Source organism: Pristis pectinata, chromosome 32 (genome assembly GCF_009764475.1).
Source record: "Pristis pectinata isolate sPriPec2 chromosome 32, sPriPec2.1.pri, whole genome shotgun sequence".
Classification (NCBI taxonomy): Eukaryota; Metazoa; Chordata; class Chondrichthyes; order Rhinopristiformes; family Pristidae; genus Pristis; species Pristis pectinata.
The window spans coordinates 17,031,227-17,054,992 of record NC_067436.1 but is presented as its reverse complement, the minus strand read 5'-3'; the positions used below and the strand labels follow the sequence as shown (position 1 = coordinate 17,054,992).

General features: G+C 42.2%; 1 protein-coding gene across 8 annotated transcripts in view; it reads left to right on the top strand.

The window, feature by feature from the left end:
- Window positions 1-5,579, top strand: part of hmg20a (high mobility group 20A) — a 58,606-nt gene extending 53,027 nt beyond the window's left edge. For 4 of the 8 annotated variants that reach the window (XM_052042728.1, XM_052042729.1, XM_052042726.1 and 1 more), the window contains 2 exons: window positions 657-789; window positions 1,759-2,131. In XM_052042728.1, the coding sequence (XP_051898688.1) occupies window positions 657-789; window positions 1,759-1,801 (176 nt within the window). In that variant the 3' untranslated portion in view covers window positions 1,802-2,131. The other 4 variants (XM_052042730.1, XM_052042725.1, XM_052042731.1 and 1 more) reach the window with 4 other exon arrangements.
- Window positions 5,580-23,766: the final 18,187 nt, after the last annotated feature.

The window sequence follows — 23,766 nt, the reverse complement described above, 5'->3', positions numbered from 1 at the left end:
GACTTGGCCAGACTAAGAGGGATGGTTGGAAAAAGATTACAATGGAAAGATATTTTAGGCCACTTCCAAAGCACTGTGTCAGGAGTGATTATAGGCAAGAATTAGAGCATAGTTTCTGTGTACTCTGTATAGATTAATTTATCAATTAATGCACAACAGGAAAATCTACTTTATAATTGTCCCAAACGCAACTTATAATTTTCTTCCTAAAAACATGTATTATCATAATCTAACAGACTTTATTTTGTCTGGTGAAGTAATTTAATTTTGCAAATGTTTCCTGTCCTGAAGGTGTAGATAGAGCTTCTACGGTAGCTCACATACCAAAGTGACCATTTAATGTGAACCCTAAAGTGTATCACAGCTGAACCATCCCTCAATCACACGAGGAAGCCACGTGTAAGAAATATGTGAACCTCGGAGAAACGGGATGTTAGGCATGATTAAGATTATGCTTGATAGTTGAATGTTCTCCAAATGCTTCTCAACAAGGCTGTCACAGAAAGAGTGATCACTTGGAGGAGGTACCAGAGGTATTGCAACTGGAATTGATGCTCTCGGGGGAAATGCCAAGGCAATTGTCAAGGACAAAAGATAATTAAAATCATATCTAAAAATATTCTGTAAGTAGAATGTTTCCTTTTTTTATGTTACAGGTTCTGGGGAGATACCCACCCTGGATACCATTGATTCCTACATGAGAAAACTACATGGCATTATTCTGTCCAACCCCCAAAATAATGAGAATCTCATTACTACTGTGCGAGACTTAGTCAGCCGACTTGACAGGTGAGGAGCCAGACACCCTGCATCAAGAAGCACTTTGAGGTGTCTCAAATGTTGAGAGGATTCTCTGTGTTTGTTAGTTAATTTGATTTTAAATTGGATCTTTACATGAAAGAAAGTTTGCAGGAGCATTGGTTGTGGACTGTAGAGCTACGTGGTGCAGACTGAATTGACAATTATGTTAAGAAATAACATGAAATGTCTGTGAGATGATTATCACCTTAATGGTCATCGCAGCTCTTTAAGCAGAAACCAAGGGCATGCATGTTCCCTTCAAGACGACCTGTCTGCATCCACCCAAAAAGGCCACAAATCATTTGAAGTTGTACTCAAGTCCGGAAGGCTGCAACGTGCCCAGACGGAAGATGAAGTGCTGTTCCTCAAGCTTGCATTGGGCCTCATTGTAACAGTACAGGAGGCTACAGACTGATAGGTCAGAGTGGGGTAGATGATTAAAATGGAGGCAATGGAAAGCTCAGGGTCATCCCTGCAGACTGAAGGCTGGCGCTCCGCTGAGCGGTCACCCAATCTGCTTACTATAACTCTCGGAACCCTTTGCGTTCTGGGACGCCTGCTTTTCCAGCCATGAGAGGAAGTGGGGCTGCGATTTCCATTGCATGCACATTCATTTTCGTCTCATTCTCTGGAAGGTATTGACCTTTTTATTCCTGGTCAGGGAAAAATAACATTTAATGCAAAAGCTGTAGGTGTATTTTGAAAATATGATGCATTGAACACACACCAAAAATAAAAGCAGAAGTAAGAGAAACAGTATAGTATTAACTTGCCTGGTGGGTTGCAGTTGATTCATTGTGTGAAATGATTGCACAGCCCAGGTTGTTAATGCCATTACCTTGCCAGAGGAGCAATAGGGAGGAACAACAAAATGGAAATAAAAGTTTCTCTTTGAACCTATAACATGACTAATTCAACTTATGCCTTTTATTTTAAATATATTGATTGAAACCATAGGAACTTCAAAAATCTCCTGCTCCATAACGGGGATGAGGTTTAGCAGAACTGCTGGCACCCACAGACCTTGCTCCCTCCAAGGAATTGATTCCATCATGGGAGGAAGACAGAATATTGGAGGAGGAAAGGAATGTTTATTTGACTCAAAGCACATCAATGTAGAACTATTTTGGGTTTTAACATCTGTTTTCAACAATATTGCCTGATAGTGGCAGAAACCAGATGTGAAGGAAAAATATGTTGGATGATTAAACTGAGTGGTTTTAACATCATTCTTTCAGTTCTGGCTAGATTATTAAATCTTTGTCATGTCGTATATCTTAGTGGAACAAAATGTTTTTTAATTTAACATGGGCTCTTTCTCTTCTTTTGCTCCCTGCACATAGTTGAAATGGTGATTGGCTCTGGAGGTATCAACATCTGTTCACACAGCTGGGCAGTATGAAATGGAAGGCACCACTGGATTTGCATTGGAAATAAAATGTCTATGGCCTTGCAATTTAGCCTGACCTGGAAAAGGATTATTCCTAACCAGGTTCTCTTTCATTTTAATAGGCCAAACATTGAAGTGCTACAGGGGACTGCTGTGTTGTCTCTTGCTAGTCGGCAGCAATGATGTCTTTTAATTCCTTCATGATTGTCTCATGCCAAATTTTCCTGTGTTAATTGTATGTTATGTTGTGTGGCATTAGAGGCCTCGTGCTCAGTCAACAAGGTCATTTATTTAATAGCTTTTTAAAAAAAATGTTGTTTTCTCCCTTCTACATATGTGGCAATAAGTAATTTGAGGTTTAAGGAGCTTATCCAGTCGTTTTCAGAAACTCTGGCTGAAATGCCAAGTCCAAGATGTTTTAAAAATATTAACCGAGTGCCACATTGATTGAATTAGTAATGATACTGCCCAGAATAGGATAGGAAGGACAGTATCATTACTCCCTAATGTCAACTTCCAAATAGCAATATCATAGAATCGTAAAAAGTTGTAGCATGGGTCATTCGGCCCAATGGAGCCATGACTGGCGAAAAAAACTACTTAAGCTAACCCGTTTCCCAGCCCTTAGTCAGCTGCTGACTTGAGTGCATCAAAATAATCCTCGTATCCCCTATATTTTAGCCACTTACCTTAAATCTATGCACCTCATTGATTATCCATTGAAATATCTTTCCTGTTCATCCTGTCAAGGCTTCTCAAAAGTTTATAAACTTGTTTAAAGCTTGCACCCGTTTTACATGGAAAACTAAGACTACCAAAGCTTGTAAACCTTCTAACAATAGGGATGCTATGGTTGACTCCGGCCTCCTTAAACTTGGGAGGAGTGAATTATTCAAGTTTCCTACTCCTGTCCGAAATTTCTCCTTCAAGATACATCTTCAGTAGGAGGAAAGCACCTTTAATAAGGAACTAAATCAATCTAATGAAAGGCCATTACTATGAAATGTTAAGTTTGTTTCTATACAGATGCTCCCTGACTTTCTAAGCATTTTCTAACATTTAGTCATAGATTCATGTTTTTATTTTAGATTTCCACTGGGTACATTGTTTTTGTAAATCAGCTTTCTTGCATCTCCCAGTAAGATGATGTTACTGCCTGATTTTTCTGCACTGTCCCCACCCCTAGCCCCACCTCTACTGTGGAATAGTTTGCCTAAACTCAGTGTAGGTTTCCATGAAAAATGAGAAGTAAGTCATTTAATGGGCTGGCATATCCCAACAACACCTTAATAAGGGGAAAGAAAATTGCAAACAACTGATATGCTTTGCAGTATGTTAAAGCCTGTACCCCAAAATAAGTTTGACGATGCAATGAGTATTGTAAAGTATTAATTACAGTTAAATGACCCAAAGAAAACCTTTGTGTTTTGTACTTTAGGAACTACAAATGGAACTTAACTATTGAGAATACTAGCTTATATCTGTCTGACATTTCAACTAAGTATGTTTTTATAGTATTCTTCAGCTCTGCAAGGAGAGGCAGTGAATTCTGTTGCTTTCGCTTGAATTGCAATCAATGCAACATGTGGAAGGGCTGAAGAAACATCTGTAGGTAGGGCTGCCCCAGTTATTTGAGTGTTGGACTCTAAGCCAGAGGGGGTGTGGAGTAGAGACACAAGAGACTGCAGATGCTGGAATCTGGAGCAAAAATAAAATAAACTGCCAGAAGAACTCAGCAGGTTACGGAGGCAAAGGGATGTTCAACGTTTCTGGTCGAGATCCTATATCAGGACTGAGAGAGTAGAGGGATAATAACCAGTATATAGAAGTGAGAGGGAGCAGTTGGGTAGAGGCTGGTGGGTGATAGGTGAAAACAACATTTCCTGAAGGAGGACAACATTTCAGAAGTGGAAAGCCTCATCTCGAGAACACATCCCAGTTCCCAGGTCGATTTGGTTGACCTAGCACTAATGCATTTGATATTATATATAGTAACTCAGGTTTAGGGTATGTTCAGAGTTGTACCAGCCTGTATGGCTGGCACCTGTAACACTGAGAGTATCTCGCTCAGTACCAGCAAACCTTCTGTTTGGAATAGGTGGAAGTTGTGCCCCACGTTGGGACTGTCCTCGTTCCTGAACAAAAGTGGAAGGGTACAATTCTGAAATAATATCCAGTGCTTTCCATTGGAAAATGCAAGTGGATATCAGGTGGTTCAATGTGAAATGTGGACCCTTGGCTAGTCAGGTAAAGGAGTGGAGTTAACATTCCATAACATTTAAAACTTTCCACAAATGGATATCAAACCAATGTCATTATGAAATTACACCACAATCTCCAGTGAGACAGGTGGTCTGTATAGTCATTTACAATTTTACCCACAAGTTAATTTTATCTTCTCAAGTACTAAGGTAGTTCCGCAGGTGTCCAGCTTACCTATGCTGTTTTGCAAATGGCCATTCTTGGGTGGTAGCTGGCAGACTAAATAAAGCATTACAAGTGAACTTAAAGCTACATTCCCCGAGTATCAACATAAGGATGTTCCCAGTGAGGGTGGGTGGAAGCACTGGAGAGATATCAGAAGAAATCCTGGCTGACCTCTGAGGTGCTACAATTTCCCTTTAAGAAAATTTGGTTCCCATTTCCTCATCGCTCAGGAACTCCAAGTGGAAGTATGTTGATTGCCTCTTCTTTCTAAGAGTCCATAGATGTTTGTCATGTTATGTTTTCCTATGAAGAATAATAATTTGGACTGCTACTGCCACTCATGTAATTAGATCATAGCTAAAGAGAAAAAACAAAATGATGAAAGATTTGGTGCCATAAGTACCGCATGCCTGACTATCTTCACTTAGTATTTCACCTTTAAGTGCAAATGTGTATAGAAATTTGGCTTTCCCTTTCCGAGTTCTGTTGTTCCTTTATCCTGTATAGATGTGAGAATGCAGTACGGTACACCAGATGAGAAGAAACACATTCACAATTTTCTTAACAATCTCTGGTCTATTTCCGCAGCTCAGTCTTGTTTGGGTTTTATTTAATCCCTTAAAGAGCAGTTTTTACATTTTGTTTGAATACAGATTAATTTTGTGGCCTAGAAACTTTAAAGCAAGGGGGTTTAAACTACAATATTTCCATTTTCAGTAATACTGATCTCTCAATATTTTTGATAAACTGTTTCCTGAATGTTGTTAGGAAACACAGTCTGAACCAAATCATTGCCAATAGACATGATGGCAATAAAGAGAATAGTCCAGGATGTTCTGTAGAAACAGTACAGATGTTATTTCAAAGTGTTAACTAATGGAGCAATTGATGTATACGGATTGCATTTTGATGGAGTTACAGTGTAACTGCAGTTTTAAATGAAAGCTGTATTAAATATTTATGAAAGATTTCTTCATGTGCCTTTTTTTAATATAAGAATTAGTATTATCACTCCAAAGACCAGATCAGAGGACTGGATAAGATCACAACAAATCCACTTTGACTTTTAAGGAATCTTGCTAATTATAATTCTTAACATCATAGACAGTTACTGATAGATATATCTGTCCTTGTGGGGAAAATAACAAATTGAATTATACCAGAGCAACTTCAAGAATTTTTACCAGAATTTCTGTCAAATTCCACAGAGCATAACCTACTTTTGTCTGAAGTTTTATGAAGGTGCTGCCTATTTAATTGACATTTGCATTGAACAACTCCATGACATGTCTTGATCGGTGAAGTACATGGCCTGTTATGGTACTGAGGCAGTCGCTTCAGAAAGATCCAAGGGTTCAGTCCCAATCTGTTCGGTTTGACCTTTTGTCTGACTGGGCTAAGAGTAAACTACTGATCTTCATTCAGTGATTCAAGCTGGAATGTTTGCAGTGTGGCCAGCAGTGAGAGTGGGCTCATCGCCAATTGAAATGACACTTGCAGCTGAATTGTGTGCCAGCATTTGTTGTCCAGGTTCCCACATGAGGAATGGGCTTTTATCCTAGGTACCAGGCAGTGCCCATGAAAGAGAGCTGCAGGAATGCATCCTCTCTTGTTTGAAGTAAAGGAGAAAGTTAAATCAGGATGCCATCTAAATCGTGTATTCTATTCTATCCACATGTCTTTTATGTTAAACTGTAGAATTGAAAAGAGAGATTGCCAATGTAATAAGAGCCACAGTACTCTCGTGTTGGGAAAATATTGGTATTGGTTTATTATTGTCACTTGTACCAAGGTACAGTGGAAAAACTTGTCTTGCATACCGATCGTACAGATCAATTCATTACACCATGCAGTTACATTGGGTTAGTATAGAGTGCATCGAGGTAGTACAGAGTGCATTGATGTAGTACAGGTAAAAAAACATTCTTTTAAAACAAAAAATTTTCCAAACTGGCATTTTAGTTATTCCAGTCCATAATATGCCAGAATATTTGTTGAGTCTCCCAAGTTTTTATAATGCAGTTCTGATGAAGAAGAAACTGGAAATATTTATCTGGATGTTGGCTTAAAGTCCCATCATGTATCTCACTGTCAAATTATTTTACTCAAAGCGATAGGTTTGAAAAGCATTTTTTGTGTTTAATGGCTTCTCCCAGACAACCAGAGCATCCACTGTTCAAAAAGAACAACAATTAGTTTGCACAAGCACCACATTCACAACAGGGCCTGAGCATTTCTGCAGCTCTAATCATTCAGTCCAATCAGTAGCGTCCTGTGACTACCATGTGAAAGCAGCTCCTGACTAGTTCACAAACCCTCTCTTCATTTTCCAGTGGCAATTTACAGTCAAGTAACTATTTTTATCATGGCACTGAAGCCATTATACATTTCTTAAGATGGTTTTCTTTATCAGATTTTGTTTGTACTAGGTTTTCTTTCTCCCCATTGGCACATTTCCACGGGAATTTAGAGCGGTATGTTCAGCATTGAAATAGTACGGCTGTTACTGGAGTCTGATGTTCCAATAAGACTGCTGCTCTTACTCTGACTCAGCCACGCTGCTTGTTTCCAAATTCGTTTTGAAATGGTGCCTCTGTACTTAAGCACACTGTCCTTAAACCACTTCATATTTGGTTTAAACGCTTATGCAAGAAGTGTTGACTTTTGTTTTGACAAAAAGTCTCGACAAAAACTTGACAATGACATTAGTTTCTACCGTCCACTGTTTTAATATGGCAAGTCAGTGTTTCTGTTCTCCCAACTGAGTACCAAGATGGTGCTCTGTAAACATAAGTTGGTGAGATAAATCTTTTGTCCTCAGCATGCAGTCTTCTGGTGATTTGAGTTTGCAGGTGTTTCCTCCTGCTGTTAATTCCATAATTGCTCCCCCTCAACTTTATCCAAACCCCCTGTTGCATGACATTCTGGGGTCCAGGGTCCATTAATGGACATAACATTGTGTGCTCATCTTATAAGAGGGTGCTTTCTATCTTCTTTTCCAATCCCTGTACAAAATTTTTTAATATACAAGCAGTAATTTAGTTTCTGTAATGAGATGTGATAGATAATAGTGGAATGGAAGAAATTTCACTCTGCCGTCATTAATATTGCTCAAAATGATCAAATCAGAGCACAGGATGCCAACATACTCATGCTAGTTCATTAACTGTTCTTTACTCTTAATTCTGTTTTCTTGTTTCCTTTCATGTGCTTTTGTTTCTTTCCAAGTCCACACACAGCTTCCTCTGCCTCAATTCCTTTTAATGCATTTGCTAATAAATTGCTTCATCCTACATTTGTCTAGTGGTAATGGTGTGTTTATGCCATGCTGTCCAAAACTGGAAGCAATTTTTAATTGTTCAATGCTCAAAAGTTTAAGAATTTTTAATATTACTATCATGATGGTATAACCATTATTTTAATCTTTCAAACTAAGCTTTAATTTGAACAATATTTTATATGCCCTACTCTGGCACAGTGAAGGAGATGAGGCTTGGAATAGATCAACCATGATCATATTGAATGGTGGGGCAGGCTAGAGGGGCCAAATGGTCTATGTTCTTGTACCGTCATTCTAATGAATCTTAGCTGCATCTATCCAAGGGAATATGTAACTTTTTAGTAGGTTGACTGGAAAAGTACTGGCAAATAATCTTGGGCAGCAGTGGGGAAGAAAAGCACAGGGTTAGATTATGAATGACAAGTTTAAAGCAGATGACAAGGTAATATTTTTCTTTGTAGATTAATCAACAAAAAGCCAAAAGATCCTGTGCTTTTAAAGCTGCCATATGCTTTAAGAGAGATAGGAGAGCCATTTTATTACACCTGAGCTCCTGACATGACAACATGATAGGAGCAGGAGGAGGCCATCTGTCCCATCAAGCCTGTTCTGCCATGCAATAAGGTCTTGCTTGTTCTGGCTGTGGGCTCAGCTCTACCTACCTGCCTTTTCCCCATAACCCTTAATTCCCCTACTATGCAAAAAAACTATCTAACTGTGTTTTAAATATATTTAATGAGGTAGCCTCTACCGCTACCCTGGGCAGAGAATTCCACAGAAATGGATAAAAGTCTTCTATGCGGCACCTTATTGAACGCCTTCTGGAAATCCAAGTATATAACATCCACCTGTTCCCCTCTATCCACTGTGCTCATTATATCCTCAAAGAACTCCAGTAAGTTTGTCAAACAGGACCTGTCTTTCCTGAATCCATGCTGCGTCTGCCCCTTGGAACCACTTCTATCGGGATGTTTCACTATTTCTTCCTTAATGATAGCTCCAAGCATTTTCCAGACTACAGATGTTAAGCTAACTGGCTTATAGTTACCTGCCTTTTGCCTACATCCTTTTGTAAACAGTGACGTGACATTCGCTGTCTTCCAATCTGCTGGGATCTACACAGAGTCCAGAGAATTTTGGTAAATTATCACAAACATCTCTACTATAACATCCTCCATTTCTTCAGTGCCCTGGGGTGCATTCCATCAGGACCAGGGGACTTGTCTACCTTTAGGCCCCTTTGCTCAGCACTACTGATAGCGATTGTATCGAAGTCCACACCTCCCATCGCATCCATAACATCTCTATCTACCTAATCTATACCCCTCATAATTTTGAATATATCAGTTCCCCCCTCCGCTCCAAAGAAAACAAATCCAGCCTCTCTTAAATGAAATGCTCCATCCTGATGTATCTCCTTTGCATCCTTAAAGGTACAATTGCATCCATCCTATAGTGTGGTGACCTGAACTGTACACAGTACTCCAACTGACTTTAGTATCCACATTGGAATGCAGAGAGGGTTTTGCTTTAACATCCTATCTGAATGTGCAGTTCTCTACTGCACTGTGAGCTTAGAATACATGCTTGAGACTCTGAAGCAGAGTTTGAACTTTGTTTTCTGCTTCAGAGGTGAGAATGCTAGTAATTGAGCAACAACTGACACCGCTTGTTATCAGGTTACGTGAATTGGATGGTCTCAGGTCGGCAATGGACAAGGGGAAAGAGTGGGAATGAGATGGGAACTATTGTAGCTTCCCAACTGGGCTGTTTCTCCAGAAAGTTGTTTTCCAAGGCAAAAAAAAACAGGAAATCTGAAAAAAACAAGATAGTAACTCCTCTTGGTAGGTTAGTCAGCATCTGTGGAGAGAAAAACTGAATTATCGCTTCAAATCAATAATCTTCCAGCAATTGATCATCCACCCAAAACATTAACTCTGTTTCTCTCTCTACAGATGCTCCCTGACCAGTTTGTTTGTTCCAGTATTCTTATGTTTTTATTTCAGTTGTTTTCAAGCCTAGTCTTCCAATTAGCTTGGTTTTCTCTATTACGTTGCACAGAGACACAGAAGCTGTATGCTCGTCACTTTTTACACATGCGTATTCAGTATTGCTGAGCAGCTGAGGGATTTCCTGCTTTGTGTCATTGTTTCTTATACTCAGGTCCTCATTACAGATTTAACATGCCTTCATCTGTCAGCACCGTATATAAGGTGCTGAGAATGTAACTTAGAATAAAATGGCCAAAAACACCTTGGTATCTTTTGGTTCTCCTCACTGCTATCATACTAAGACATCCTGAGATGCTTCACAGGAGAATTGGCAAGTTTCCTGTTGTGTACAACAGCTGGAAAACTGAGATGAGAAGGGGACATAGTATTCTCCTACTCTGCATCACTCTCCTCGGAAACACAGGAAAGCAGACTACCGCTGAGAGTGAAGAGGACTGGAAAATGATTAATGTTAATTTGTCCTTGCAGTGAAAATTACAATTTCCCATGTTTCCCTTTGGATTCATGTCTTAAAATTACCGTTACCTCAAATTCATCCATTGAACATGAGATGTTATCAGTTGCTTCGCTGGGGACTGTAGTGAAGGGGTTTGCATTCCATATTTAATCTGCTAACCTAAACATTTGGTTCTGTTGCAATCTAAGGAATAAAGGCGCAGGACTAACTACTGGCTAAATGATCAATTATTAATGCGCAGGGAGGGGGAGGCTCACTCAGAGCAGGGTGCAGGGAGGGAGAGACCTGGTGCAGGGCGCAGGGAGGGAAAAAAAAATTTATTAATGCAGGAAATGACAGAATATGGACTGTGTATTTTACCGACTTTGAAGACTTCTATCTGCTTGATCTGGAGACACAAGAGACCGCAGATGCCGGAATCTGGAGCAAAAAGCAAACTGCTGGAGGAACACAGCGGGTCAGGCCGCATCTAAAGAGGAAAGTGAACAGTCAACACTTCAAGTTGAGACCCCGTACCTTGAGTCCAAGGTGGGGGATCAGCCATGATTGTATTGTATTGCGGAGCACACCCAAGGAGCTATAGATCTTGGAACAGAGACTTAGAGATGTACAGCACAGAACCAGACCTTTCAGTTGACTGAGTCTGTGCCAACCATCAAGCACCCATTTACACTAGTCCTTCATTAAGCCCATCTTTTGTTATCTGCTATTCTCATCAACTCCCCCTAGATTCTATCACCTATCTAAACACAAGGGTCAATTTACAGTGGCCGGGGAGGATATTCAAACTCCACACAGACAGCACTGAAGGTCAGGATTGAACCCATGTCTCTGGTGCTGTGAGACAGTGGATCTACCAGCTGAGCCACTGTGCCTCCCTTCTGCTCATCTCTCTCATGCATTAATTTATTATTCATTGATCAGATCATAATGTGTCATGATATCAATCAACGTATTGGAAACTTCTTCAAGTGAAGCCTTTGACAACAGCCGTGATCTTAATGAATGGCAATACAGGCTCAAAGGGCCCATTGACCTACTCCTGCTCCTCGATCCTGAATTAACAAATTACCATCAAAGCTTTACGTTTGCTTAATAGCTACATCTCGTGGGCATTTTGTGCAGGTTTAATTCACCCTTTGATTCCATTGTCCCTCAAATTATTTTGTTTTCATCATCAGCTACAATCTGTATTCAGTACCCTTTTCTCACCTGTTATTTATAAACTAAGTTGGCTTCAGCTTCGTGTCTGGTGAAGGACAAAGTAACCTCTCTGGCAATCTGCTCTGAGCTAGCTGATCTGACTTAGAGTCTTGATCCAATACATCACGGGCACATCCCTCCCCACCATCAGCAGTATCTTCAGGAGGTGCTGCCTCAAGAAGGTAACAAGGATCCCCACCATCCGGGCCATGCCATCTTCTCACAGCTACCATTGGGCAGGAGGTACAGAAGCCTGAAGTCCCACACCACCAGGTTCAAGAACAGCTACTTCCCTTCAACCATTCGGTTCTTGAACCAACCGGCACAACCGTAATCACTACAGTTTAGCAACACTATGACCACTTTGATCACTTTGTACTAAAATAGACTTTGATTTTCTGTTCAAATTGTGTTCTTTCTTGTAAAAGTAGTGTATAATTTATGTTTAACATGTTTTTCTTGTAAATGCTGCTTATCTGACGCTATGTGCCTGTGATGCTGCTGCAAGTAAGTTTTTCATTGCACCTGTGTACACGTGGACTTGTGCATGTGACAATAAACTCAACTCGACTTTAATGGCAGCAGTCTGTTTGGCCACAGTAATGTAGTTGCTTCATTGGATATAAGGTCATGAAGATGTTTCTATGTGCAGAAAGAGATGAATCCAATGCCTTTAAAGGGAACTATGGTCAGTTATCAAAACTTTTAAGTGCTTCTTTCCTCACTTATGAAGATGAAACAGTAAGTATGATTTACATGACATTATAATCCTTTGCATTTCAAATATCTGTCCATTAATGGGGAACCATGGAAGAGTGGTTTTCATCCTTGAGGCACTGCAGATTTTAAAGATCCAATCTAATTCATCAAGCTCGATTGGAATAACAAATCGGTTCATTATTGAACTTCCTTTGGGATGCCCTTGGGTTGTGAAGGGCACTTTCTCGATGGCCTTGGATTCAGCCGTGGGACAAAGTAGCCACTGAAGCGTTTCACTGTCAAATAATTCATTGATTCGTGTTGTCTGGGCTTAGGTGTGAGCCTTTTGAGATGGGAGGATGTTATCTGTACCAATGGAACCTTTTCTCAGCCCCTTCAGAAAAGCAGGGAAGAAAAATAAAAACTTCCTTAAAAAAATACCTAAAACTTTGCAAATGAGACTCTACCTTTGATAGATTGCCAGCAGGTTTTTGAGTGAAATGGTATAGAGTGGAGGTGGAGCCTGCCCACAGAGAGTGCAATCCACATGGGTGTAGCTGTCCTTCAGTTGAAGCAAGCAACCACAAAAAAATGCAGGAAGCTAAATTTGGATGGAATTAAAGAGGTTATTTGTTTGCTATTTTTCCTAATGCTTTAATCTTTCCAATTTATCTCTGATTCAGAATTTAATAAATTGCAAGTGTCAAAAGGAACTGAATGTTTTTTTAAAACAAGGTTTAATGAAGAGTCTTCACCAACACGTCAGCCTGTCTTTCCCTTTCAGATTCTGGTTCGTCTGCCATTTCAAGGCTCTGCAATTGTTCCATTTTCTGTTTAACTTCTCCCTTCCTCCCATTGAAGATATTGTTCATAACTTCATGTGTGGCGAATGGTCAACGATTCTTTTGTGCATGTTGTTCAACCACAAGGTTCACAGGGGAAGGAAGTCTCCCATGTTCATATGTTTGAATGGATTTATTTGGCTGATACTGAAAATCTTTAGTCTCGGTCTATCAACCTGGAGACATTGGTTCAAACCCCACCAGGGCAGGGGACTTCAAATTCAAATAGTTATAGAAATTGTCATGGTCACAGTTGTACAGCAGAGAAACAGGCCCTTTGGCCCAACTTGTCCATGCCGACCAGATGCCCATCTACGCTAATCTCATTTCCCTTCATTTGGCCCATACGCCACTATTCATTTCCTATCCAACTATGTCCAAATGTTTTTTAAACACTTAGTATATGCTCATTCTATATACCCACCACCCTGGGTGGAAAAAAATGCCCCTCAGATCTTTTAAATCGTTCCCCTCTCATCTTAAACCTATGCCCTCTAGTTTTAGACTCCCCTACCCTGGGGAGAAGACCAACTATCTATCCTATACGTCTCTCAAACATGTGGAACTAATTTCTCATTTCCTCATCCAACAGATCTCCATCACACTGTCTCTTTCCCCTCCCCACCCTCTCCCTCTTCATCTGCCCATCACTCACACACCTCCCACTGGTTCCCCTCCCCACCTCCCTCCTCTCTACTCCATTCCTCCATCCTCTCCTATCAGATTCCATCATCTTCAGCCCTTCCACCCATCACCTCCCAGCTTTTGACATCCTGCCTATCACCCGCCTCACCAGGATCCACCTATCACCTGCTAGCTCTTGCTCCACCCCTTCGCTCCACTTTTTTTATATTGCAGATCTCCCCCAGTCCGGATGAAGGGTCTTGACCCGAAACGTCGACTGTCCATTTCCCTCCACAGATGCTGCCTGACCCGCTGAGTTCCTCCAGTGTCTCATGCGTTGCTGTGGAATTAATAAATTGGTATTAGTAATGATGATCATTAAACTTCTGCATTGCAAGGAAGGGACTCAGAAACATAAGTCTGTGGCTGCTTCTTAACTGCCCTCTGCGGTGATCTGGCAGAACTCACAATTCAGGATATTGAGGCATGTGCAGTAAGTACCAGTGACTGTCACATCCTGTGAACAATAAACACATTGTTTGGCTTGGAGTGAGGCAGGCCTGGAATGGGGTTGACTATGACAAATCCCTGTTGTTTTTGGACTCTCCTGGCTGGGCGTGATACTGACAATTGGAGCCAGTGTAACAATTTGCCCTCAATGTAACCAATGAGCACCTTCGGGGAAAAGTGGGGTAGGGGCAACCTCCATTAGTCTGCCTCCTTTTGTTGTACAGTGGACTGCTGGTAGATCTCTCTTTTCCTTCCAGCAATGTTAAACCCTTGTCCTATTGCTTAAAGCTGATCAGTGCTTGTCTCTCTATTCTTGGCTTCCAGGAAACCTATAATTACAAGATGTTAATGAGTCTGCAGGAGATTAGTTGATGCAGCTTGACAAAGTAATTAAAGAGGGTTTGTCATCTGGTAAATTACATTTCAAGGGAATTCAGCAGGTGAGTGAATGGAAGGAGACACAAAGGCACATTTAGCAATGCAGTGTTTTACCACACAAATGGTGTTATGAATAAGTGTTCTGATAAATTCCCAAATTCCTCATTTCTCCTGTCTTTTTAGGCTCCAGACCCCATCCCATGTGGGTGAGGTGGCCAGTTGATATGGGTCACAATCATAGAGATGTATAGCAAGGAAAGAGCCCCTTTGTCCCACTGACTCCACCTGACCAACAAGCATCCAGTTAAACACTAATCCTACCCTAATGTATTTTATTCTCCCCACATTCCCATCTATTCTCCCCCCCCCCTTCCCTCATGTTCTACCTCTCACCCACACAGCAGGGGCAACTTACAGTGGCCAATTAACCTACTGACTCACAAGTCTTTGGGATGTGGGAGGGGACCAGAGCATCTCCAGTGGGGAGGGTTGGGAAACCCACACTGTCACAGGGAGAACATGCAAACTCCCAACAGACAGCATCGAGCTGGGGTAGCTGGTGCTGTGAGGCAGCAACGCTACTAGCTGTGCCACTGTGGAGTTGGTCATTGGTTTATTATTACTGAATGCAAGCTGTACATACAGATCATTTCAAAACATGAGGACATTGAGGCAGTACAAGGGAAAAGCAATAACAGAATGCAGAATATGGTGTTACAATTACAGTTACAGAGAACGTGAAGTGCAGGTAGATAATAAGATGCAAAGGCCATGACAAGGTAGATTGTGAGGTCAAAAGTTCATCACTAACATGCAAGTGGTGCATTCAAGAGTCTTATAACAGTGGGATAGAAGCTGTCCTTGAGCCTGTTGCATGTTTTCAAGCTTTTGTATCTTCTCCCCGATGGGAGAAGGAAGAAGAGAAAATGTCCAGGATGGGTGAGGTCTTTGATTATGCTGGCTGCTTTTCCGAGGTAGAGAGAAGTGTACACAGAGTCAATGGAGGAGAGGCTCATTTTTGTGATGTGCTGGGCTGTGTCCACAGATCTCTGCAATTTCTTGCTGTCCTGGGCAAACCAGTTGCCGTACCAAGCTGTGATGCATTCAGAAAGGATGCTTTCAATGGTGCATCTATAAAAATTGGTGAAGGTCAATGGGGACATGATGAATTTTCTTAGTCTTCTGAGAAAGTAGAGGCACTGGTGAGCTTTCTTGGCCACGGCATCTAGGTGGTTGGACCAGAACAAGCTAGTGGTGATTTTTATACCTCGGAACTTAGAGCTCTCAACCTTCTCCACCTCAGCACCATTGATAAGGAACGGGGCATGTGCTCTGTCCTGCTTCCTGAAGTTAATGACAAGATCTGTGCTGCTCCCAGTTGAGTTTTGTCTTAAGCTGGATTGTCAGGTCATCTGATTAATACATGGCGATTCTGTGGGAGAACTTTAAGATATTTGGCTTGTGTGCTTTTCCAGTTAACTCCCCTCTTTTCCTGAAGAATTTTGCAAGACTGAATTACCACAGACCGCAAGAAACTATTTTTCCTGTTTATCACAGATGGCGTCAGGGTCTACAGCATTGGAGAGCATCACAGGGAAATCCAATCCAATCTCTACAAACACCTTGTCCAAGCAGAATATTGCCACATTGCTGACAGAAGAGGTTTGCAGCAAAAAGAAAGTTGGATAATAGTCAGGAGTGGGAACTCAGGCGAAGATCCCAGTCCCTCCCCTTCTTCCCTTTGCAGTTAAAACCACTGAAGCCAATAGCAGCATCTGCTTAAGCTCATCAGAGACTTGAAGTGAAATCTGTCACCTTCTGGTTGGTCTGGCCTGTTGCACACCATCACTACTGTGATGTACTGTCAGTAATGACGTTCAGTGGAAGGTGTCACAAGGATAATCTGTCCCTTCTTGTACTGCTAGACCTGTCTGCAGTCTTCAATGTGGTTCTTCACACCACCCTTGGTCAGCTCTCCACTTCCCTCCACCTGAGTAGGATTGCAGTCACCTGATTACATTCTTGTCCATCCAGAGAATTCTCAGCTATTGTTTCTCTTCCTTTGGCTCCGGACTCCCCGAGGAACCAGAGAAGGAGCAATGAAGGACAGTTCCCATCCCCTCACAGATGCTGCTCGACCCACTGAGTTCCTTCAGCAGTTCATTGTTGTTCCCTCAGGAACCACCCTGTTAGATGCTCAATTAAATACTGCCCCTGCAGCATCATTCAAAAACATGGCAACAGTTTCCACGTGATAGGTTTGGATTGCTGATAGTTGGCAAGTAACACCTGCGCCACTCAAGAGCCAGGCAGTGACGATATCCAAAAGAGAAAGTCCACCCCCTGACACTCAATGGCATTGCCATCATTGAATCCCCCACTATCAATATCCTGGGGGGGGTTACTATTGTCCAGAAACTCAAATGGAGTCGCCATATACATAATATGGCTACTAGAGCAGGTCAGAGGCTAGGAATCCTGCTAGGTGTAACTCCCCAAAGTTTGCCCATTGTCTGCAAGGCTCAAGTCAGGAGTGTGAGGGAACACTCTCCACTTGCCTGGATGAGGGCAGCTTCAACAACACTCAAGAAGCTCGACACCACACAGGACATTGCAGCCCGCTTGATAGACATCCTATCCAAATCCATTCACTCACTCTACACCAATGCACAATAGCAGCAGTTTGCACTGTGGCAACTCACCAAGACTCCTTGGTCAGCACCTTCCAAACCCACCACCTCAACCAGCTAGAAGGACAGGGGCAGCAAAAACATGGGAACATCACCACCTGGAAGTTGCCCTCCAAGCCACACACCGTCCTGACCTGGGACCATATCACCGTTCCTTCACCGTCACTGGGTCAAGATCCTGGAACTCCCTCCCTAACAGGTTTGTGGGTACACCTACACCTCAAGGACTGCAGACGTTCGAGAAGGCAGCTCACTACCACCTTCTCAAGGGCAATTAAATGCTTGCTCAGCCTGTGAAGCCCAAATCCCTTCAACAAATATTAAAAAATATACACTGAAATCATCAGTTTTACCTTGTGACATCTTCTTGGACCCTCTGCTGTGTCTAAAATGGCAGATTGTTCATCCAATCTCTAGTACTATGGCACTGCCTGAGCAGAAGTTTTCCCGATGCAGCACTGAAGGTCTTCAGTCCCTCTGTCAAACTTGTTTCCTCAACCTCTTTACAAACTTGTGACATTTGTCCCAGAGATGAACACATACACTCTCACTCAGATGGCCTCTGTGTATCTCCAGAAGACATTCCTGCCTCAGCTCACCTCTGGCTGAAACCCTCAACCTTTCCTCATCATTGAATGACTTGACAATTCCAATAACCTTCTGGCCTGTCTTGTTCCACCCTCTGCAAACATCATCCATACTTCTGGTGCCCAAGTTCAAATGGACCAAGTCCTATTCATCTGCCAGTGCTTTGCCATGTTTGAATTCTATTTAAGAGGTTCCTTGATTTTAAAGCTCTCATTCTTGATTTCAAATCCTGACATGGATATACCCAACTCTTGTACAGGAAGTCCCCTAGTATGATAAAATGGACTTGACCTTACAATCTACCTCATTATGACCTTGCACCTTATTGTCTGCCTGCACTGCACTGTCTCTGTAGCTATGACACTTTATTCTGCATTCTGTTATTGTTTCACCTTGTACTACCTCAATGCACTGTTGTAATGAATTGATCTGTATGAACAGTATACGAGACAAGTTCTTCACTGTACCCCGGTACATGCGACAATAATAAACCAAGTCTAATTCCAATTCCAATCTCTATCTCTGTAATATCCATCAAGATCACGGCACTCTTTCAATTTTAGCCTCTGATTGATCCTTAATTTAATCACTCCATCATTGGCAGCTTCAGAATCAAAGGCTGCAAGCTTTGGAATCCCATTGGAAACTGCTCCTTCTCTCTACCTCTTGCCATCCGCCTTTAAGATGCTCCCTAAAACCCACCTCTGGATGTTTTGGTTGACTGTCCTAACGTACATTTAATGTGCCTGGGCAAAGGATCCAGGCATGATGCTGGAAATATTTTTATGCAATGCCTTGTATTCTGGTGGGTGCAGAGTTGGCTCTTGAAAGGGAGTTGGATTAATAGCTGTAGATAAAGGGGTAGCACAGTGGCACAGTTGGTTGAGCCGCTGCCTCACAGCACCTGAGACCCGGGTTCAATCCTGACCTAGGATGCTGTCCATGTGGAGTTTGCACGTTCTCCCTGTGACTGTGTGGGTTTCCTCCAGGTGCTCCAGTTTCCTCGTGCAGTTTGGGAGGTTAATTGGCTGCTTTAAATCGCCCTTGGTGTGGGTGAGAGGGAGAATCTGTGGGGAGTTCATGAGAATGTGGGGAGAATAAAAATGGGATCCTGCAGGAATGGTGCAAGTGAGTAGTTGATGGTCAGCACAGACAGTGGGCCGAAGGGCCTGTTTCCGTGCTGTATCTCTCAATGACTGCAGATTTTGCAAAGATTTTCCAGGTCTCTGGGAGAATAAGCAAGGAAATGAACGAATTGAATTGGTGCTCTTCCACATATTGATTCTTCCTTCCGTCTCGGTGTCAAACTTTGATCATGCCTCCAGGAAGAACCTTGGGGATATCTTACAACATGAAAAATGCCTTATAAAAATCAGCTAGTTGTTAAATATGATGCCTTTCAAGTCAGGTCAACAGTGACCATGAGTAAATGGAACCCATGGCTCTTCTCAGTAATATTCCATATTTAAAGCAAAAAATGGCCAAATACACTCTGTGCAAAACTAGAAAATGTAAATATTAACCTTGATTGTTGCAGCAGAAGATAATAGCACCAGAGACAGACACTGAATTAATCCAAGGTCACGGTATTGACATTACCATATTCTGCTTTTTGCGTTTCAGTGATGTAATTCAGGAAATTCTTTACCCACACAATCTGAATGTAGAAGAACCAGTGTTATTCAGCTGAAGTAACGACAGGGATAAGGCACGAGCAAGAAGCCCTGCACTTCACCAGGCCATCTCATTTTCAGAACCGTTAGAACATTTCATGCGATATGATAAATGGAGGGGGAGGGGGGGATGATGATATTTCATTTAGTTAAGTTATGCTTGCTTCAGCTTTGAATTGTTTAAAAATTGTACATTACTGGCCTTGGCTGAAGACTAAAATCCCACAGAGACTTGCCAAAGACATAGTTTTGGGAATGTTCCCATGATCTGTAATGGGGTTGCTCCAAACTTTACCATACAGAGAGAGAAATTACACACCTAAACTAAAGGGAACAGCACTGAATATCTATCATTGCCGTGCTTCTGCCAGAGATCCATGAATGTGGACCTAAGACATTAATAAGCAAACTGCTGAATGTTATTCACAAAGTCCCCACATTCTGAAACCACTGAATAAGAGGGACTGTCACAAAGTTATAAACACCTATCCGTAAGTTACAATGCATACTTGGAATGAGAGTCTGATCACTGGATGGTCATGTCAGAAGTTAATCCTAAACGTTTTGATCCGTCAAATTTGGAATGGGCTCCTGCCACTAATGGTTGATAAATCACAATTGGTCTTAAAAATAAGCAGCCAAAGTCCTAAACACTTCAAGTCTTTCCATTTTTACTTACATATTTTTTAAGGGACCTGGGCATCATTAACAAGGCCAGCATCTGTTGCCCATCCCTCATTGCCCTTGAGAAGTTGGTGATGAGCCACTTTTTTGAACCACTGTAGTCCTTGTGGTGAAGGTGCTCCCACAGTGCTGTTGGGGAGGGAGTGCCAGGGCTTAGACCCAGAAGAATAATGAAGGGCAATATATTTCCAAGTCAGGATGATGTGCTACATGGAGAAGCACCTATAGGTGGTGGTGTTTCCAACACCTAGAGTCCTTGTCCTCAGGGGTAGAGGGTATGGGTTTGGGAGGTCCTGTCAGAGTAGCCTGGGTGGGTAACTAAAATGTATTTTGTACCTGGTAAACACTGCAGTCTTTGCTGAGGTGATGGAGAGAATGAAAGCTTAAGCATCCCGATCAAGTTGGCTACATTGTCCCAGATGGTGTTGAAATCGTGTTGTTGTAGTTGCACTGATTTAAACAAGTGAAACTATCTATCGTATGCTTGCCCGGTGCTTCGGAAAGGGTGGAAAGGCCTTGGGTCATTAGGAAGTGAGTCACTCACTGCAGCATACCCAGCTTCTGACCTTCTTTTGTAGCCAGCGTATTTATGTGGCTGGTCCAGTTGAGTTTCATGCTGATCCCCAAGATTTTGATGGTGGGAGACTTGACAATGGTAATGTTATTAAATGTCATAGTTAGGTGGCTGGGCTGTTGGAGCTGATCATTGTTCTGGCACTGGGGTGGTACAAATGGTTACTTGCAATTTATCAGGCCACTCCTGAATATCTAAGTCATGCTGCATGGCCACATGGTCTGCTTCACTGACTGAAAGGTTGTGAATGCAATTGAACATTGGGCAGCCATCAGTGAGAATTCCCACTTATGATCTTATCAAAGAAGGAAGATGAAGCATCAGAATTTGATGGCACCCTGGACACTGCCCTGAAGCACATGTCCAGTAATGTCCTGCAATGGGGTGATTGACCTTCAACAACCACAATCATCTTCCTTTGAGTGAGGTATGTCTCTGACAATTGGAATGTTTCCTCCTTGATGCCCATTGACTTCAGCTTTCCCCGGGTCCCTTGATACTTCATTTGTTGATGTCAAGCCCAGTCACTCTCACCCCTCGCTCAACTCTTTGTTTTTTTTTACACACAAAACTGTGATGAGGTCTGGAGATGAAATTCCCTCCCAAATCCCAATGTGGTGAGTAGATCATTGGTGACAGCAGTGCTGACACGTTCCATCATTTTACAGATGCTTGAGACTAGGTTGACTAGGTAGTGATTAGCCAGATTAAATTTGTCCTGCTTGTTATGAACGGGACATACTTGGGCAGTTTTCCACAACATCATAGATGTCAGCGTTGTAACTTTACTGGGACAGTTGGGCTAGAAACACAGCTAGTTCCGGAGCACAGGTCTACAGTACCACCACTCAGGTGTCGATTGGACTCGCGGTGTTTGGTATATCCAATGCTCTCAGACATTTCTTGATACCACAGAGAGTGAATAGAATTGCCAATGACTATGACGGTGGAGATCTCAGGAAGACGTTAAGGTAGATCATCTGTCCAGAACTTCTGGCTAAACATGGTTGAGAATGCTTCATTCATCTCTTTGTGACTCACATACTGGGTCTCACCATTGTTGAGGATCAGGGCATTCCTGAGACCTCTTCCTCCCATTAGCTAGTTAATTGTGCACTACCACTCAGGATTGTAGAACTTGGTTATGAGATTGCTTGGCTCTTTCTACTGGATGTTGTTTTGCACGCACACATTGCTCTGCTGCATGTTCACCCTGTTGGTGCTTCATTTCTAACAGGCCTGTTCCTGCAGTCCATATTCCTTTCCGCATTCCTCATTGAACCAGGGTTGATCCCCCCAGCTTGATGGTGTGGTAGGGAGGGGATATGACGGATCATGAAATTACAGACTGTGGTGTTGGATATTTTGTGATTGTCCACAGTGCCTTGCTGAAGCCCAGTTTTGAGCTGTCTGAATCATTCCAATTGGTATTGGTATTGGTATTGGTTTATTATTGTCACTTGTACCGAGGTACGGTGAAATTGTAGTCAAGGATGAAGTCAAGTAGGTACTAATGACTTGTAATCATCTCTTTCCTCCTTTGGGGCAGCCATTGAAACCGAGGTTTTAACTACATTGCTCTGATATTCCATGAAGCTTGGTGTTCTTTTGAATATTCTGTAATAGTAAAGGTCTATCCTTATTTCATTCAACTCCAAATTCCTGAAGCTGTAAGGTTTTGCAAGAAATTCAACCAGAGTCCACTTACTGACTGTCAGCTGAAGTAGGAAAGTTTGACAGCACAAGATTCTCCAAACTGTTTTGCCCTCAGGATATACCTCGATTGACCTACGTGGGCTCTTTCTGAACTTCTTGACTATCACATAACAGCTGAGATGTACTGACATCATCCTGAGAGTGGAATTAAGACCACTGGTCAGTGTTGCTGGAATAGCTCCTCCTGACCAATTCATCCACACAACAAACCGTCGGTCGCTTATTCATGTTCAATGATTTGGTTGTGCTGCCAGTGCGGAGTTTGCATGTTCTCTCCCTGACTGTGTCGGTTTCAGTTGGGTTCTCCTGCTTCCTCCCACATTCCAAAGGAGCAGTGGGAGGTTAGTTGGTGACTGTAAGTTACCCCTAGTGTGGGTTAATGGTGAAAAGATACTCAAGGGCAGGTTGATTAGTGTGTATGAGAGAGAGTAAGTTGCAGGAGAGTGAGAATAGAGTGAATGGGATTGTTCTACTGAGAGCTGCCAGGAATCCAGTGGGCTGAATGGCCTCCTGTGTAGCGATAATTACACATTTGCAAATTGTTAAATGTCCCTCTGCACAATGAATTGGTGCAGGGACATGTTGAGTAATGAAAAGACAACATGAGAATTTATGTCACTAACATATCTGAGGCATTCGATTTTGTGTTGAGTAACTATAGATGCTTTCCCTGTGAATCTACATAATGACATTCCAATTGTTAATCGCCTGAGGAGATCAGAACAACGTTTCCCCAAATAGAAATGAATTAATAACATCAGAGGCAAACTGATGATTGCACAAGGCAATTAGCCAACCCCAGATTCAGGAATGCAAGTCACAAGCCAACATAGTTGAAACAGAAAGTAATAGAAGGTAAATATTTCAATTTTTCATATAACTGACAAACACCTTCTATCTGTTCCCTCTCCTGCCTCTTCACCGTTTCCTTTTCTCCTCCTCTTCCACAATTCTTCACAATCCAGAACCCAGGGTGGCACAGTGGCGCAGCGAGTAGAGCCGCAGCCTCACAGCTCCGGTGACCTGGGTTCAATCCTGACCTCCGGCACTGTCTGTGTGGAGTTTGTACATTCTCCCTGTGACTGTGGGAGTTTCCTTCAGGTGCTCTGGTTTCCACCCACATCCCAAAGACGTGATTTGGTAGGTTAATTGGGCACTGAAGATTACCTTAGTGCGTAGGTGATGGGTGGAATCTGGTGGGGAGTTAATTGGAGTGTT